Source organism: Myiozetetes cayanensis, unplaced genomic scaffold (genome assembly GCF_022539395.1).
Source record: "Myiozetetes cayanensis isolate MyiCay16 unplaced genomic scaffold, myiCay2020 scf9, whole genome shotgun sequence".
In the NCBI taxonomy this organism is placed as follows: Eukaryota; Metazoa; Chordata; class Aves; order Passeriformes; family Tyrannidae; genus Myiozetetes; species Myiozetetes cayanensis.
Window position 1 is genome coordinate 10,035,504 of NW_026088185.1, and position 18,385 is coordinate 10,053,888.

Consider the following 18,385-nt stretch of genomic DNA (forward strand, 5'->3'; position numbering starts at 1 on the left):
TTCTTTTCCTTCCCCCAGAATGCCATGGTGTCTGTGAAGGAGCTGTGTGGGCTGCCGCCCATCGCGAGCCTGAAGCAGTGCATCCTCACCCTGTCCTCCCGGCTCGTGAGCAGCGACAACTCGCCCTCCGTCACCCTCTGCATGAAGGACACCCTTCCTTACCTGGAGCCTCTGGGGACCGTGCCTGATGTGCAGAAAAAGGTCCTGGCAGCATATGACCTGGTAGGCATTTCCCTCTGCTCCCTCTGTGTTTCCCTGCTCTTGTGGGTGCAGCAGGCTACGCTCGCTGGCTTTCATGTGCCCAAATGTTTCAGTTAAATGAACAAGGCTCTTCAGGCTGGGCAAAATTGTCCTTCAATCACTACAATGCCACGCTGGGCTTTTTGTTGCTGTTTCCTTTTTTAAACAGGGTAGTGGCTAGCACAGGTTAGCACTTGAAGAGGACTTTGTTTACAAAACTAGGGCAATTCAGCTTGTACTGGTGATTGTTGGTCCTTGTCCTTGAGAAGCGGCAAGATTTGTGCACTGCCCTTGGCATGCCTCCCTGCAGGAGAGGACAAGGCCATTAGACAGGGAGCTGCAGCATGGGAGTTCCCAGGCAAAGCTGAGCTGTGCCCTTCCCAACACTTTCCAGCAGCACTGTTAAGTACTGCCCATGTCCCTGTCAGACCAAGTGCTGCTCTTGGGGAGGGCACGGCAAAGTTGCAAGGGAAGTTTAAAAACTCCCGTTTTCTGGCATGGGGAAGGAGAGGTCAGTATGGTGCGGGAATACTTTATGCAGATGCAGAGACACAAACTGGAATCGTTCCAGATGAGTGCCGCCGCTCGTTGTATGACATATGTCACTTCTGTGGGTGACTGAGCAACAGCTGTGCGTGACTTCCAGCAGCAGAAGTTGCTGTCACATGGTGCCTCTCGAGCCACGACACTGCCCCCTCACTCCCCATCCTTCGTAGATGGTCTGCACAACTGACAGCAAGCTGCAGAGTTTTGCAAAGCCTGACTTAAATATTGCACTGTGGCAGCCAGACGAAATCACGACTCTTGTTCGGTGCACAGCAGTTATTTCTGCAGCTTGTGTTATTTCTGTAGTGTGTCCATAAGGAATAAAATGGTGAATAACGTTGGGGATATCAAATTGCTTCCAGAGAACCTGAAGTGTTGTGAGGAGTGATCACAGCTTTGACCGGCTATTCAGTGTGCCAGATCTTGCCTCCTTTTCATCTCATTTTTTTGCCATTATAACACACTTTTCAAGCTTGTGTTGAGGAGGGCGACACTGATGTTGATTAAAACAGAAATACTAAAAATATCCTGAAATAACCCTTGGGTTCCTTCCAGTGTAGTTTATATTACTTGAAAGTGATTAAGTTATGGTAATAAAATACCAGCTGTAACAATACCAGAATGAGGATTTGCAAATCCAGTTGATTGCCTTATTTTAGATTGAATTTTTTTGGGGTAGATTTGTTACATGGTGTGATGTCTTTCTGAAAGAGCAAATACCACATAAATAAGAGATTTTTTTCTGTCTTTAGAGGCCTGCTTAATGGAGTCTTACCAAAATGAATGTGTCATCTCTTATCTTCGTAATTATATACTGAAGAGTACACATGGGACATTTCAAGGCCTTCTTGTGCTTTGGAAACAGTTTTTCAATTTAAATAGGTGAAAGGCCTCTTTTGGATGTAGACAAGAACACTTGTATAAGTGTTTTAAATAATGTTTGTTCTCACATTTGTCTCTGGTGGGGGAAGATGTAACTTGAATGTCAAGAGACTGTGCAAACACTGTAAAATCAGCGAAAGAGAAGGGAGTTCTGCCTTGCCTGTGCAAGGATCGATCTGAGTTATAATTCTGGTAATGCCAACATGATACTTTGTTTTTACCTCCTTTGTCTGGCTGCAATTGCCTCTTACTTTGCTAAAGCTATTTGCTTCTGAAAAAGCAAAAGCCAGATTTAATAGATGTTTTTGCTACATTTTGGATATTTGCCTTTTGAGATAATGGCAGAGCCAGAATATTGAAATCTGTTTAGTCTTTAGTGTTTAAAAAAAACCACTCTGTCTCTGGATATTTGAAATCACACTGTGGGGAGGAGTTTGCAGTTTCTGTGTTGATAAGGGGCTCCTTCTTCCTATGTAACTACTTGGTGTAATCCAGGGTGCATTTCTTTTTAATATTTATGTTTTTTGTGCGAATGAGAGCACAAGGAGATGTTGGTGGAAAGCAATATAAAATATTTTAGCTTATTTATTTATTTATATTCATGATACACTATGGTTCAGCCTTTTATTTTGTTGATAAATATGGCTTCAAGGAACTGGATCCACAAGTGCTTGCTGCATGTCTTTAATTCCTCAGAAATGTCTTTTCACTTCAAAGCATTTTTGAATGAATAGGCCTAAGAGGATTTTTAAATAAAATAAAATCTGTTTATGTTGGCCTGTCTCTTGTATGAACAGGCTATACTTCTTAATTCCTTTTACAGTAAAATGGGAAAAAGTTTGACCCTAAATCTCATAGTGGGAGTCTGTGATCATATGTCTGTCTCACTCTCTGGGCTCCACAGCACAGAGACCTTGAGTGCTGTGCAAACCCATCCTCACCACCTCTGAAAACAATACAGATGTCCCATTCTTTAAAAGCTGTGCTTTGAAAATAATTTCTGATAAAAACAACCCAAATGTGTTAGAATCTTTTCCCCTTAGAGAAAATTGTCAGCTGAACTTACCTTTTCTTTTTCTTTTTTTTTTTTTTCCGCGGCAAGTATAGACTCTGCCTGTGTGTTTAATGGGGCATAAACAGGGCTGATGGTCCAGGGAAATGGAGGTGCAAATGCTCGGAGACCTGCCACAATGATCTGGAAAACAATTAACTGTCTGTTCCCTCCTGCTCAGCCTTTGTCAGCAGTCAGGATAGACAAAGACTGGTTTGTGCAGTTTGTTTGTTTTTTCCTGGGCAATTAATTTTACCATTGTGGGCTGCATTAAATATTTTCTTTTGAGAGACGCCTTATTAGAATAAAATTTAATGTGCTTTGTTTAAGGAACCGGAATGATTTTTCAGGACTCCATTTATCTCTTTTTATGGATGCACTGCAGTGGTTTAGTGGAACTCTACTGTTGCCATGTCTACTGTAGGAAGAGGCTTCATTGATGGTACTGGGCTGTATGGGAGTCTCTGCAGAGGAGAGAAGGGAATAGGATTTGCCAGACCTGAGAAAATAAGGTGGACTGATGACAATACACAGAAAACATTTTTGAAAAGTGTGTCAATGACCAGAAATACAGTTTAGAATGACTTATTTTGACTTACAGCTTTGGTTGATACCACACATAAAGTGTGATGACTGGACTCTGGTCACGCTGTCGTCGGTTCCCACGCACACATCCTAGGACAATGTACTGTGGCGCTTACGGAGTTGTTCTTCAGGGCTTTCCTCTCCCACAAGGAAGGGCTCTCCCTCTCTCCCTTGTTGGTGGTCACCCATGTGGGCAGCATGTACAGTGTGCTTCACAACCTGTCAGATTAATGCTGCTGTTCAGTGATCACACCTAAAAAAGGAGATAACTCCATGTGAAGAGAGGGGATGGGGCCCAGCTGGACCTGACAGATGGTTGAATTATTCATTGCAAACAGTTATCCTGTGAAGTTAGGATTTTTTTTTGGTTGAGAATTGTTTGGAAACAGATTGTGATTTCTGTGTCTGCACGATATATTCATGTGCAGATGCAAGCATGCATGAACTCAGGGACACTCGTGCACTTTGCTTTTCAGTTATTGGTTCAGCATTATTTTTCCTCCAAGATCAAATGATTGAATCATTTGAAAAGCAAAAGCAATAAACAAGTGATAATAAATTTTCTTGGTTTTACCCAGCCTTGCTGCTCACGTGCAGACAGAAATTTTTCTATAAAATTAAAATAACACGTTCAAGGATCTTTACAAGGCTTCAAATCATAAATAACAAGAAGTGTAAAAGAAGTTGAACAATGAGGCTATTTGTTATATAAACTGACGTTGACATTAATGTTTTTCTTTGCATTCAAGCCTCTTTACTGGAACTGATCTTGCTCTGTTGGAGCAGACAGTTATGGAAGGACAGGGTGTCTGTAGGTGCTGTTGGGAGGTGGTAAGGGAGTTAAGAATGTTTCGGCCAACATGGGGAGGGATTGGGGATTTTTGAGAGGAGAGGAAATATCTGTGATGCTGCTGGGAAATAAGTCAATGTGTTTAATGGCAGTGTTTTTGTTGACAGGGGTGTTGGTCCATGCATGCTCATAGAAGTCTGCTCAGATGTGTGTGCAGAGGAGCTGCTCTTTGTCTGCCGTTCTTCTCGTATTCAGTTTTTTTGAGTTCCTTTGTCTTGATGCAGGCGTGAAAGCTCTTTATTCCCAAGGAGAAAGTCCTTTTTCTCGGTTTATGTAAATGCAAAATGACTAAATGGATTTTTGTGAGCGTTTCCACTGAAATTCATACCTCAGCTGGGACAGAGTCATCCCCAAAGGAACATTTTTCACAATTCTCTAAGCAGCTGAAGACAGGGATATTGCAGAGCAGAGCATCCACTGCCAGGGAAGTGTCATAAGGCACTGACGTCAAACACAGTCCAGTACATGGACATTGTCTTGAATTTTTATTTATTTTAAAGAGTTTTCCGTCCAAAATTGGACATAAACTGGGAAAGGCTGTTTTCTTTTTCCATTTCTTACTAAGGAAAGTCTTGTTTCTTTCTGCTCTTATAATACTCTCTCTTATTTACCCACCACTCTCACAGTTTCTCTCTGGTAGCCCAGCTCCCTTAGTCGTTTCTAAAACAGAATCTGAAAACAGTCAGATCAGAACTTTTCTTGCAAATTAAGGTTCTGGGTGGGTACTTCAGTTACTCTGTTTTAGCACAAGCATACTGAAAGCTGACTCCCCCTGTTCCTCAGTTGCTCCTGTAGTTCTGTAGAGGGCTGATCTTCATGCACAGGACACATCCAGCAACGCTCTGACTCTGTATTTCCCCAGAAATATTTGGAACTGAAAACATGAAATTGTAACTTAAGGTGAATTTTATTCAGTTCCTTCTGCAGTTTGTGTCAGGTAAGGTATTTCAGGCGTTTCCAGCTCGTGTTACTGTCCTTGACAGCTGTTCCTCATCCTGGGCTGTTGCAGGAAAAGGCTCAGACACAGAAATCTGGCTTGAAGTATATTGGGACAGAGACAAAGTGGGGGACAGACTGGTGGACAGCGTTCCTTCCCATGTCCTGGCACCACAAGCACATCCTTCTGTTTTTTTACAAAACTTGCTGGCACATAACTGATTGCCTGGATGTTTCTTGTCCCAAATGTATGCAAGAAATGCTCAGTGCTAAAGGGAATTCAATTCAAATTTTCGTGAGCTCAGTTTGCACTTCAGCTGTTTTTTGAATTGGTTTTATTTTCATAACCTCTCTTATTTTTGATTGACGGCTTTGGCTTGGGTTTCGTTTGTTTGCTTTTGTGGTTGGTTGGTTGTTTTGTGCTTTTTTATAGCAATAGAGGCACAATTTAGTACCTCTTACCCAGGAAAAATTCTACATTGTCAGTGAAAGGCATAGGAAATTGGGACAATGGCCAGGAGCAGACACCTAAGAGAAAGCAACTTTCTAGTTTGATGTTCAGTCAGTTTCTATTCTCAACTTTGGAATATTTATGAGAGGATTCCTTAAAATGTCCCTTTTGTATCATTTATCTTATCAGAAGGAGCAGTGCTTTAATTTGCCACCAGGAGATTTTCCTGTCTTTTTTTTGCCTTTTTTGGTGAGACTCTGCTGTGTTAATTTCCTCTCTCCCTTCCAGTTTGTAGAATAGTTCATAATGAAAAGAAGAAATTGGTCTTTAGCACAGGAGTTCAGTGAAATAAAAAGAAAGAACGTTTTTGTTCAGTTTATACTGATCCTATGATTAAACTGCCTTTAATAGAGGTAATAAATAACCCTGTTAATTTCATGTGAGTAATATGATGCCCTCAGCATTAAGATATATTAAATTTCATTTAAATTATTTTTAACTTTGTAATTAACACTTAACAGAAGTGACAAAATAAAGCATTGTTCTGTGCATGAAGCAATGGGATTTTAAATTTGATATTCCAGCTATATTTAAACGCTGAAGTGAGACAGGTCAGTTATATTTTCAGCCTGTGGTCTGTTCCACCTTCTGGGTCTGATATACTGGATAAAGAGAGAGCTCCTGGGTTTGTGGCAGCTCTTGCTTCCTGGGCTTTTGTGAGAATCGAGCATGAGTGTAACGGTGCTTCAGGTAGATGGAGATGAATCAAGTTTTATGCCTCTTGTTTTCATCATTGCATAATAATATTTAAATTCAATTCAATTAAATTAGCTATTTTGCAGAAAAAAACTAACCTGTGTAGAAGAGGCTTTGTATTCTTCATTCCCATTAGTTTATTAAACGTGACATGTAGTTCTGGGACTCGTGCCATGTGCATCTTTTGTCAGTCTAAACAGCCCCTTGTTCACTTCTTGTTGTGAGAGTGTTTCTGGTGCTGCAGCTTCTCCACGAGGGTTAGCACCTCCAGGACTCACAAAAATCTTTGTGTCCATGGAAACATGGCATGTCCTCCCTGCAAGTCTCAGCCCTTGGGATGCAGGGCCCAGTACTGAAATGAGCAGGATCCCAAAAGACATTAAGGTATGTAGTGGTTTCTCCCACTCAATCTTCCCTTCTGCTTACACTTATGGGTATCCACTGTTGGTCAGCAAGGTGGCTTTTTCCTATAGTATAGGGACTGAATTATTATACCTATATTATTAGATATATTATTGAATATAATTACTGAATATTATACCTGCATAATCATATTTTGTGTGCTTTCACTCTTATTTTTGTTCAGTTTTTCACCCCTGTAGTTACATTAGGCACCTCACTCTGTAAAGTTTATCACCTTTCTGACATGGGAAATGCAAGTTGTCCTAAGCAATCCTGCCAGCTTCAGCAACTGTTAAAAATTTCTTCACTGAGTCCCAATGGACCCAGATACCAGCATCCATCCTCTAAAGGTTGCTTTTCAATATATGGAGGTCAATCCCTTGAAGCTCAGTGTTCAGGAGTTAACACACTCTGGTGGAACACAAGTTTCCTGAGGGAGCAGGACATCTCCCTCTCCCTGTGAGAGTCACTCCCAGAAGTGAGTTGTCTCTCAGGAGCTGACATTAAACAGCAGCCTGATGGGCTCTGGCCAGATGGCTGGGGCTTACACAGCTGCCTGCAGTGCTCAGTGCGGGTCTGAGCAGATAAAGGTGCATGGAAATTCATGCTGCAAACATCAGAAAGCTTAGTCTCCTCTTTTGAGGCAGGTTGGGGGGTTTTGAAACATTACTGGCAAAGCAGGGCTTGAAAATCTCGGGCTGAGCTGTGATTTATGGAGTTGCCTTCTCAGCAGAAAATCTCACCGCCTTCTGTGTTGTGTTTAGGGCTTCTGGTTTTTGTCACCTATTTTACAAGAAGCAGGTGACATCTCCAAGCAGGGTTTCGGATGTGATGGCAGCTGGAAAAGCAAGGGATGATTCAGACTGGGAAACCATGGGCTCATTTCCGAACCAGTGACAAGAAATAACAAGTGTATCCAGATGCCATGACCCTGTGCTATAACTTTATTCCTGGCTGGCAGTTACTTGCCTGTTGTACTCTTGTCTGTGTGAGTCAGTCCCTGGTCCTTCACAGTGACCACCTAGGCTTTGTCCTTGCACTAGCCTATTGTTAGGATTTTTTATGGCAGCACTGGGAAGCAGGATCTTGTGCCCACTGAAACTGCTTGTGCAGCTCTTGCTGGGAGCTGAGTCTCGCCTGTCATGTAAAGATACCGAGGTCCTGCACCCTGTGTTATCACAGGTGGCAAAGATATCATAGGCTACCCAAAATCATCTATCATAATTGGCCCAGGGTGTATTTTTTCTATCTAGTGCATTATTTCCTAGAGGAATGTGTGAGAGGGCGTGCCAGTTGGTCACTAAGGCTGTCCCCTAACCCCAGTCACTGAGCTGAGGAATTCTGAAACCACTCCTAGGATTTGTCATGGGAAAAAAACTGCAAAGGCTGCTTATTTTTGTGAAGATCACTGCCGAGCAGGAAGACAGGAACAGGTTAAATTCTGCTGTATAATCTGGTTTTAATTGTTTGTTCTTGCTGAGCTGAGAGCAGCGAGACTTTGATGTCAGCATCAAAGGAGTGGAGGGCTGCTCTACCTACTCTGCAGTAAGGGATAATTGACATCCTAGTGCCACTTTTTTCTTAAAAAATGAATAGAATACCTTCATGCCTGAGAATCCTAAAACAGGCAGAAACTCCCAGGAGTGGGTCCAATGAATGTCAAGCTTGCTTTTTCTGTGTGGTAGGATAATTCTTGTGGCCATATATATATATGTGTGTGTGTGTGTGTGAGTGCATATATATAAAAACACTCACAGGTCACATTCTGCTTTAGGGATCTGAGCACAGCAAAGTCTGACACTTTGGGTATCCTATACCAGCTTAGATGCAATTGACCTCTCGGGGCACACCTTGCTGCTGGGTAGGAAGTGCAGGCACAGGCTCAGTGGGGTCCCAAGCCCAGGGGGACAGGTAAATGGGATACAGCAGCCATGGAGATGCTGTAACACCTGGCTGGACCAGGCAGTGCCAGCACTGGCTCACAAGCCAGTGTCTGCATGTGCAAGAGATGCATGTTTGGCCTCTGGCTGCCTCTGTAATGGCTTGCAGGTTTTTTGGGACTCTTCACTGTCTGCTTCTCAGATCAAACTCAGCATTTGCAGTTGCCAGCTGAATGGCTCCTTTAGCACAAAACAACAATGTGCTGTGGTACAGCAAAGCCAGAGTGTGGGGAGAAATTGTCATTTCTTTCTAGATGACAAGTGAAAATATCAAAGAGGAAAAAATCAACATGATGCATGAACAAGCAAGTAATAAGAATGAAAGGCAAAGGATACTATCAAAAGTAATTTCAATCTCAGGCATATCCACTGGGCATGTTCTGTTAAAAACCAATTTTGCACTCTGTAGGTGTATCATGCTTTTTTCACTCTCCTGTGAAGCTGTTAATGGGTTTTGTTTTCCATGTGTTCTTTATATCAAAGCAAAGGCATAGGTACTTTTATTAAATGCAGCCTGCCTTAATGCATTTAATTAGAAATAAAGATGGCATGAGGAGCAAAATTTGGATCTAAATTTCTCCAGAATTTGGGAGTTTGGATGTGACAAGTGGAAGCCTCTCTCCTCCCCTGTGTCTATTTGAACAATGAGTGCTAATTTGCAAGTGTTAATTTAATACTGTTACTCTGTCTTCCACTAAAACCATAGAAACCTACTCGTTGTGTTTTCATGTTTGGTGTGTTTGAAAGTAGGAAGGCTTTTAGCAGTTGCAGCATTTTGGCAAAGCTTTCAGATGGCGGCTTCTGTAATTTCAGGCTGTAACATCAGGCAGTATTCAGTTTGCCTCATTTCTAATTGGCACCACTCTCATGCTGTTTGGATTTGACTGAGGTTTGTGGTGTACATCCCAGGAGAGGGAGATTATTCTCAGCCACAGTTTGTTATACAGCATGTTCTTGCCTTCTGTAACAGATGTATGTGCCACCTTTGCACTGGAACAGTTTTCTTCTGAGGGGTGTTGGAAGCTTGTTGCCATCAAAGAAGATTAGTATTTGCAAGCAGGGAGGCTCAGAAAACTCGTCACGTAATGGACCCTTCATTTGTTTGCTGATAATGGGCTGCTCTGGGAAGATGCAGAAGTATGGACATCTCTTAAAACTTCTGAGTAGGCTTGTTGAAACTGCCTCTTTTGGTTTGTTTTGGTTTGGTTTTGTTTTGTTTTGTTTCCTTTTCCATTAAACTTCAACAAAATACTGAGGATAAGGTAAGGTTTGGATCTGAATTCCTCCAAAGAGAAACTCAAGAAATACTGTAGCTGTCTGTTGTAGTGCACAAAGTTCAGCACAGGCTTAAATAACTCTCGAGATCAACTCTATTCGTGACTTGGTAACATTTTTAATAACAACTTATGTTAAAGACTGTACTTATTTCTCCTTTTGTTTCACAAAAAGTACTAATTAGAAAGGGCTTAATTTCACATAGAATGAATTTTGTCTGCTAACTTTGCATTCATCTGAAATCACTTGTGTTTCCTTCATGTTATTTGCAGTGGTGTTTCACTGATACAAAGCAGCTGTTCTTTAACTTTTGGAGCAAAACATTTTCTGAGCAACTGATGCTTATCTTGATACAGACCTTGGAGATTTGATAGGAAGAAGGAAGGAAGGATCCAGTCTTCATAGTCTTACTTGCAGAGCAGACCTCCTCCCAAGTTTCAATCTTTGTTCTTTTCTGTGCTCTAGATGTTGCAGGAGACCCTTGTAATGCTGATTTTTTTCCATATTTTTTTTTGGACAGATGATTCAAGAGAGCAGGGTTCTTATTGAGACGGCAGACATCACTCACGACAAGATTGTTCAGTGCCAGAAAGCAGGTAATCCATCTTTATTGTGCAGTTCTGGATGGAAGATGGGAAATATGCCATAATTTACTTACACTTTGTCACTAATGTAGCATTTGTTACCTGGTATGTAAGTGAGCATTCCAGTCTTTCCCTGGCATACTCTACCCTCCTGACGGTTCATCTTCCAGTAGCAATGCAGGCATGGGAACAGGGGAAAATATTCAGCTTTCACCTTAAAAGCTATTTCTCCATCTGCTCTACAGCTCTGAAATGTCTGACAGCATTTAAATTAGTCAAATGAACTAGAAAGGCATTCAATTAAAAAGAGGGGGTGAGAAGGCATCCTGCCTTTACTAAGTGCCATTCTCTACCTCAGCTGTTCCCTTGAACACGGAGGAGGCAAGAGGTTTTGATAACCACAGGAACAAGCTGTGTTGCCTGCCTGCCTTTCCTTTCTTTTGCTGTTTAGGTTTGGTTTACACCTTGTAAACCTGAGCCAGTGTAATTCTGTTGTATCACAGCGAATCTGTGTGGCTCTGCATTACGTTTGTCAGGTGTGCGGGCACAAACCCCTGTAAGTGGGTGTGAAGTAGATCTTACATTGCTGATGTGTTGTACTGAGGTCTTTGAACTAGGGCTCTCTCTGCTATGCACTGGTAGAAGAGGAAGAGGTGGTTTCAGAAGTGTCCACCTGTGTGCTGTCTATTCTGCCGCAGGTTCACACTCCTGTTTCAGGATGATAGAAATCACCGATGTGTCTGTGCTTCTCAGTTCAGGTTATTCAAGCAAACCTCTCTTCATCACCGTTCAGGATAGCAGGCTAGACTTCGAGCTGGGAGATGTCTCCTGTAGTTTCCACTGATACGCAAGAATAACCCCTGTTGGAGAGATAAGAGTCCACATTTGGCAGTGGTAATCCTCCACAGCTAAATCCAGCTTTCATGTTTCACAAACCGTGCTGAATAAATACATGCAGTGTATTTCCATTAGGAGTTTTCATGCGGAAATTAAATTTATTTTCAGTTGATTTAGTTGTACAGCTGTACCTTTCCTAACCTATAGCAAGCCTTGAAGGTCAGTAATGCAAAAACTTGTGACTGCATTTAATAAATACTATTGTTTCTGATAGGCACTTTTGGATTTGGCAAGTGATGCAGGCTACAGCCATTTGCTTCTACTAAATGTAAATAATGAATGAAACAGCTGTTTTGCAGTAAATATTTTAATTCATCTTTTTAATTAGAAGGGATTCAGAAACTGTTTCAACAATAGCATTTAACTGGTTTTCGTGTGGTTCAAGAGCAGGGTGGAACCCAGTCTTTGCTCTTTAGGCATGCAGGCACTGTGCTAGCAAAGGGAGGAGAGGCAGGTGGTGTGGTGTCTCACTGGATTTCATGGACCTCATCATTGTATCCTGCCTTGGGTTCTGTGTATCTGCATAAGCAGCATAAAATTCCTCAGCCCAAAGCCTTCATTGTGTGCAGAGGGTTTAGGAATGGGACAGTGATGAGAAGAGGCAGCACCAGGAGAGTCTCCCCAGGTGGGATAATTTAAGAGCAATACTTTACACTATGCAGGCCCTCAGCAGCATCAGCCACCTTTCTGCCCAGCTTGCTCTGTGCACAAGAGAGAAGAACCCCCAACACTTGCTTGGGCACTTTTGGTGTCTTTGTGAGCGAGGGGCTGGAGGTGTGTACAGAGAACATGGTGTGGTACTGTGCCACCATGCTGATGTCCAGAGTTCCACACAGTTCCCCTCTCCTTTCTTCCCTCTTGAAAAAGAGGAATTTTTTTCAAGTTTTACTCTTTGCTGCTGTATCCACTTGTATTATCATTTGTTTTGTTTTGTTACACTTAAAATATTGTTTCTGATTGAGAAGACAGCTGGAGAGATGTGAAGTGCTTCTCTGAAGACTGAGGATTTAGACAGAGAAAAGGACTAGGAGAGAGAATATCCCTCCCTGCCCTCAAATGCCAGTTAGTTTATTGCATGTGTTACCCAGGCAAATTGTTATATAACATTTTCAATGGGGCAAGATGAAACACTCAAAATTGACAAGTGTCAGAGGTACAATTGCCTGTGACATAGTCCTTCATCTCACCCAGTTCTGCTGCCTTTGAACATGTGTTCCTGCCAGACCTCTGCTTCACATCATAGCCTGTTTTGGTCTGGGTTCCCTGTGCTTCAGGGTTCTGCCACTCTCCCAGATGGTTTTTCAGGTGGTTGGTTTTGTTGGTTTTCTAAATGTGCAGGCTCAGCCCAATGCAGAGGTCAGCAGCAGCTTGGAGGGCTGACCTGATAAATGCTTTCACTGGTGCTGCTACCCACAGCCTAACAAATGTTTGTGGCTCCCTCTCTCTGAGGCAACCCTGTCTCCAAGTTAGAGATAGAGAAGTGAGGTCCAGAGGGAAAAATACCTGAAAGGATGCTGATAAACACAGGGCTGCCCACATGGATCTAAGATCCGTTAGCCTTCATATTTTTTTTCCAGGACAAAGCAAGTAATTTGAAGGTTTCATTTGCTTTCACTAATTGAAGTGAGATGATTTGTAATTCAGTTGGCACGGGGCACACCTAAAAGGATATCTTGCTTGGGGTGCAGTTACTTAGGCTGTTGTCCAAAGGATGTACTGCAGGAACTCTCTTACCCTTTACAGGCAAAACTTGTGAGTGGGCAAAGTTTTGGTGTATAAACAGTCAGAGAAATCCTGCATTTTGTGGAGCTGAACTGCCTCAGTGTTAATGAGCTCCTGGAGTCACTGCAAGGCAAGAAAAAACTTATTTTTAATCTTCCAGGAGTGCTTTGGGCAAGCTATGCTGAGTGGAAGCCTGCCTTGGACTGTCCTTCAGCAACCTGCTAAGTCAGCCCTTTGCATCTACACCATGCAGATGTTCTCTCAATAGGCATTTCTTTGACGTAATTTCAGCGAAGCTTGAATTTGCAAGTGACATTTACCTTAAAATGTTGGGGGAGGGAGAGCTATGAAACAACTGGAGATGGAGCTTGGCTTGTTCAGCCAGGTTGAGCTTCTGATACACTGGGGTGATTTGGTGCCAATTTGGCCTTTGTAAGGCACAAATTAAGGGAACACAAGCAACTCTCTCTCCTTTTTGTCTCTTAATCCACACCAGACTCTCAGAAATGTTTGCATACACTGTGCAAATCTTGTGAAATTGGTGGGTCAGTTTAATACCTTAAGGTTTTTAATCTGCTCCCAGATTTCCTGAATTCTTGTATCCAGAACAGATTTGTAAACGTTTGTCACAGAAAGTAGCAATGAAATGTAAGAGGAATGTGGTTGGAAGTCTCAGTTCTCTGCACTGCAGGAATAGCAATCCTGTGATTAGATTTCTGTGTTTCTGACATAATTTATCATTGTGAAGTACAAGGGCTTTTCTGTATGACTGCAATTAAGATTAATGAGGAGATGTGCATTGAAATCTGTATTTACTGTGCTGAACAGGTATCTTCCACATCTGTCAGAGAGCCTTCCAAGGGGCAAAATCATTGCCTTTTGCTGCACTATTGCAGCAATGCAGACTGCAGGCGGTGTGAGAGGGGACCAGGCGTGTGCCTGTGTGGGACCCCAGCACCGGCAAGGAGGGTCACATGCAAAGTGGAAGCACAACCCCAAGATTGCACATGACACTTTTATTCAGGAAGATACCTTCTCAGGACGGAGTCATAAAAGGAAAGGGAGTGAGGGAAGCACAGAAGGAGGTTGTAGGAAGTATCAGCTGCAAGACTGAAAATGCTCGCTCAGTGTTTTGTAGGGAAGATCAATCATGCACTGGGTGATGGTGCAATCTGTATTTTTAGGAATGGAATTCCATGAAGAGCTTCATAACCTTGGGACAAAGGAAGGTTTGAAAGGAAGAAAATTAAGCAAAGCCATCGAGAGTTTTGCATGGAATATCACAGTGCTGAAGGTAAGCACAGAAAGCACCTCTTCATGTCTCCTATTAACCTTATAAGCAAACCTTTGCTCTTTTAGCTCATCTGTTTGTACTGTGTTACTAATACTGAAACAACATGTTCTTTTTTTAATGGGATGTATAAATTACACCCACTTGTTGATATTTATCAAATATACCTAATTACACCTCTGATTTGGAAACTGTGGAAGGGAATTTATCTAAACCCCAACAGAAAAGGCAGCTCGTGGTTTGTATGCTGAGGGACCTGGCTTTCTTATCTGTTCTGCCCCACTCATCCTGAAAATGATCTGTCTGAGGTCATTGTGTCTCAGATACCTGTTTTGTAAAATGAGAACTAGAGCATCTCTTTGGGAAGGGACAGGGCAGAAGGGGCTGTCGTGAAAGAACATGAGGAACACTGTAGATCCTGCAGGGTTATATTTCAAACGTGAAGCACTGCCCAAACAGCTGAAAAGGGGATTTTCATCCCTCCATACTGGCTGCACAGTGACGCACCTTGTGGTGTAATTGATACTCACCAGGCTTTAGCCACTGTTTCAGCACCAATCAACCCTGAATTGTCACAGTAGCTGTGTGACTGAGCCTGGGTGAAGACCCCCAAGGACAGCCAAAGATGGAAAAAGGAGAGGATCTGGTGCAGCCACAGCAGAAAGCAAAGAGAGGGCCTGAGCCAAGTGTTCAGGTTGTTAGCATTCAGCTCACACCTTCTTTCACAGCCTCATTTTCCCACTTTGCTCTGATAGATCACACTTTAATTTCTCCCTGCTCTGTCTGTGCTGCTGCCTTCCTCCAGCTCCTGTTAAGCAGGTTGCCTTGTCTGACAGCATCTCCCTGCTACCTCCCAGTGCCTCCTTCCCTTGGCTGGCATCCCAGAGCAAGCCAGTTGATGAGAGGGAATTTTTACTAAATTCCTCATCAAATATACCCTAAATGTAGCAGTGCAACAGCAGTAACAAGAGTAGTAGGAGATGCATACATCAGCATTGTGGTGCTGGAAAGAGCACTAATGTATCTTGAGCAGGAGAGGGAAAAAGAAGTTGGTAACAGAGGGGGTGAAGGGCAGAAGTGGGTGGGAGAGGCCATTGGTAGTAGAGGTAAAGGGTTAGAGAAGACCTGGGTCACCTGTAGTTTCTTGCTTACCTTGATTCACCATGAGAGTGAGGGAAAGCGAGGAGTGGAATGAGTTTTGGCTCAGTTAATAGGACCTCTGGTGAAAAGGCAACCAGTTCCAACACCATGGAATGGGCTGACCTATTCCACACAGCGCACCAACACAAGTAGCTAAAGAGGACCAAAAAGAAAAGTGCACTAGGCAGTTCTGAACATAATTCTGAATACCTTTAGCTGTGTTAGGTAAAATAAATGCCTCATGCTCAGAGTCACTCTAAACACAGTTAGAGTAACTCTAAACTTTTTCAATTTCTAGGTGTTTGTTAAATGAGAAGTTTGCAGCTCTGAGGGTGACCTATGATTAATGAAGGCACAAGTAGAGTATCAGAGAAACATTTTCCATGGAAAGGGATTGCTGCCTAGCACATATTGTAAACATATTGAAGAACTTTTAAAACATCTAGTCAAGGTCAAGGAATAATTGACTTGTTTAATTTCTAAGCCACCTTTTTCACACAATAAAATATTAACAGTTTCTGACAACGGAATGCACATGAAATGTCTTTTCATTCTGACTGAAGTCCAACTCAGTCAGACATTAGAAACCTGAGAATTAAGTTGTACCTCAGGTGTCTAATATGAGACCGTCTGTCATTGTTCTAATTTGTCCATCTTTTTATTTTTTTTCTACCCCCCCTCCCACCCGCTTAAAAAGTACTGCCTTTCAGTGACCATACCTCTAACAAACCTATTTGCTGGTTACAACTGCATCTCATGTTTGGCACTGGCGTCCCTCAGTGCTGGTGAGAGCTCCTCAGGAGGATTTGGTGAGGAGAGACCAACAACCCTGCCCCACTCAAGCCTTCGGTGTGTCCGTATGTCCAGTAGCAGGGTGGACACTGCAAGTGTATTTCACTAGGTGTTGGTATAGTGTCATAAAAAAGGAAAAAAATAGCCTCTAACATCTCCCAAATGCATCATCGTGCGTCACAGTATGTGGGGTGAGTGAATGGCTGATGAGGGAAAGCCTCTTTATGCGCTGAAGGTTGTTGGAGGCAATTACATCATGCGGCAGGAGTCAGTTTGTGTGAGGTGCCCATGAGCAAAATAGCAGGTATTATGTTGTGCTTGTGCCTGTGAGATGATTAATAGTCTTTTCCTAGGCTAGTGAAGCCAAGGCATATTTAATTAATGTGTTTCTTTATAAAGTCTCATTGCAGTAGGTAGGCTTTGAATATGAAGAGGAGATGCAATAAGAAATTGCTACGGGCAAAATAATTAAATAGTTACGGAGCGCAAGATTAAAGTGTATTTTGTAAAAATCATACATTCTTCATGTTTAAAAATGCCCTGGGGTACTTTTAAGAGGTGAATCAAAATAGTATGTAATTTTCTCCCTTAGTTTATATAAATGTAATTACATATTAGTAATACCCACATTAAAGACAGACCGTTTGCCAGAAGGTAAAAATGTCAGTAAGAAGATGGATGTTATAACTTGGTGACAGTCTTAACAAGTCAGCTTTGACATGGATGCATATTTTTAAAATGTCACATCTTCCTATTTGGTCACATGTTGTGTAAAATACTGTCAGGCTCACAGTCAGTAATACTGAGAGGCATAACTTAGGGCACACTAGACAGAAGACTCATGTTCTCACAGTGATATTGCAGGAATGGTTATGTTCCCAAATTTAGTCTCACTTTCATGTTTGTTTAAATGCAGCACCAGCTCTGTGTCTTTGTTTTGTTCTCTGCATTTAATTGAGTTCCAGTAAAATACAAGGGTAGCAAAAGGAATTTTGTGTTTACCCCCTCACGGATGGAGTTATGAACTGTTCATTTCACCCTAACAGGCCTGCAAAGCTGCTCGGCTCACCTCAGGTAACTGTTCTGGTCTGACCCTCTCTTGTCACAGAAGTTCACAATTCATTGTCATGAGATACTTCTTGTTTTTAAAACAAGCCACTATCCATTTCACCGAGCAGAGGCTTTCACGTGGGTGCGTGGGCTCGTGCTTGTTTCTCCTCCAGTGTTGGTGCTCCTCCTGCCTTCTGCTGAGGAGGTCACCTCCTCTCTGACTGTGTGGCTGCTTTTGCAGCAGGCATGGGTTCCTCCTACCTGCCCTGGGAGGCAGAAGCTGAGAAGCCTCATTAGGGCAGTTCTGACCTTGAGCTGTAACCCTGCACTCAGTGCTGCCATAGAGCACTAGGTGGCTTTCAGGTCAGGTACACTCATGTACCTGTGGGTGATGGACGTGCAGAGCCAGCCTGGGTCTGCTCCTGGCCCTCTTGGCACGGGACAGTACCAGTTGCCACCTCTCCTGGGGCTCTTCTGCCCACTCCATCTGCCTTTCCTGTGGGATCTCGTACCTAGCATTCTGCAGTAACTGAGGCACTCTCAGCATCTGTCACATGTGCAAACCACTGATTCAATGACTTCTTTATGAGATTTTGAGAATATTTGGGGAAAGAAACTTGTAGCCTGCAAAACTACTCTCCTTGCTGAGGCTAAACTGTCGCAGACTACCAGGAGGTGTTTACTTGAGCAAAGAAGTTGGGATCTGCCTGAGTCCCAAGAGCCTGTCAAGTAAGTCAGAGAAGTCTGAGTATGTTGACTGTGGTTCAGATTTATTGCTCTCACGTGGACATGCTTTGATTGTCTGCAGATATATTTTCCTGGGCTATTTGTGCTTTGGTGGGTCAGCACATACAAAGTCTAGAAGCAATATCACGGGGTACTTGCCTGCATGCTGATGGTAAATATCTAGATATTTAATATAACAACATACTGACTTATGTATAGACAAAACATGGGAAGGAACAGATAAAGTGGCGTTTACTGTTTTGGTCTTC

At 42.6% G+C, this 18,385-nt stretch overlaps 1 protein-coding gene across 1 annotated transcript in view; it reads left to right on the forward strand.

Annotated features, from left to right (window-relative positions):
- PLCL1 (phospholipase C like 1 (inactive)) overlaps window positions 1–18,385 on the forward strand; it is a 190,415-nt gene that overhangs the window by 150,850 nt on the left and 21,180 nt on the right. The window contains exons 3-5 of the mRNA XM_050340126.1: window positions 19–222; window positions 10,435–10,510; window positions 14,302–14,411. Of these exons, the coding sequence (XP_050196083.1) occupies window positions 19–222; window positions 10,435–10,510; window positions 14,302–14,411 (390 nt within the window). The remainder of the gene's footprint in view (window positions 1–18; window positions 223–10,434; window positions 10,511–14,301; window positions 14,412–18,385) is intronic.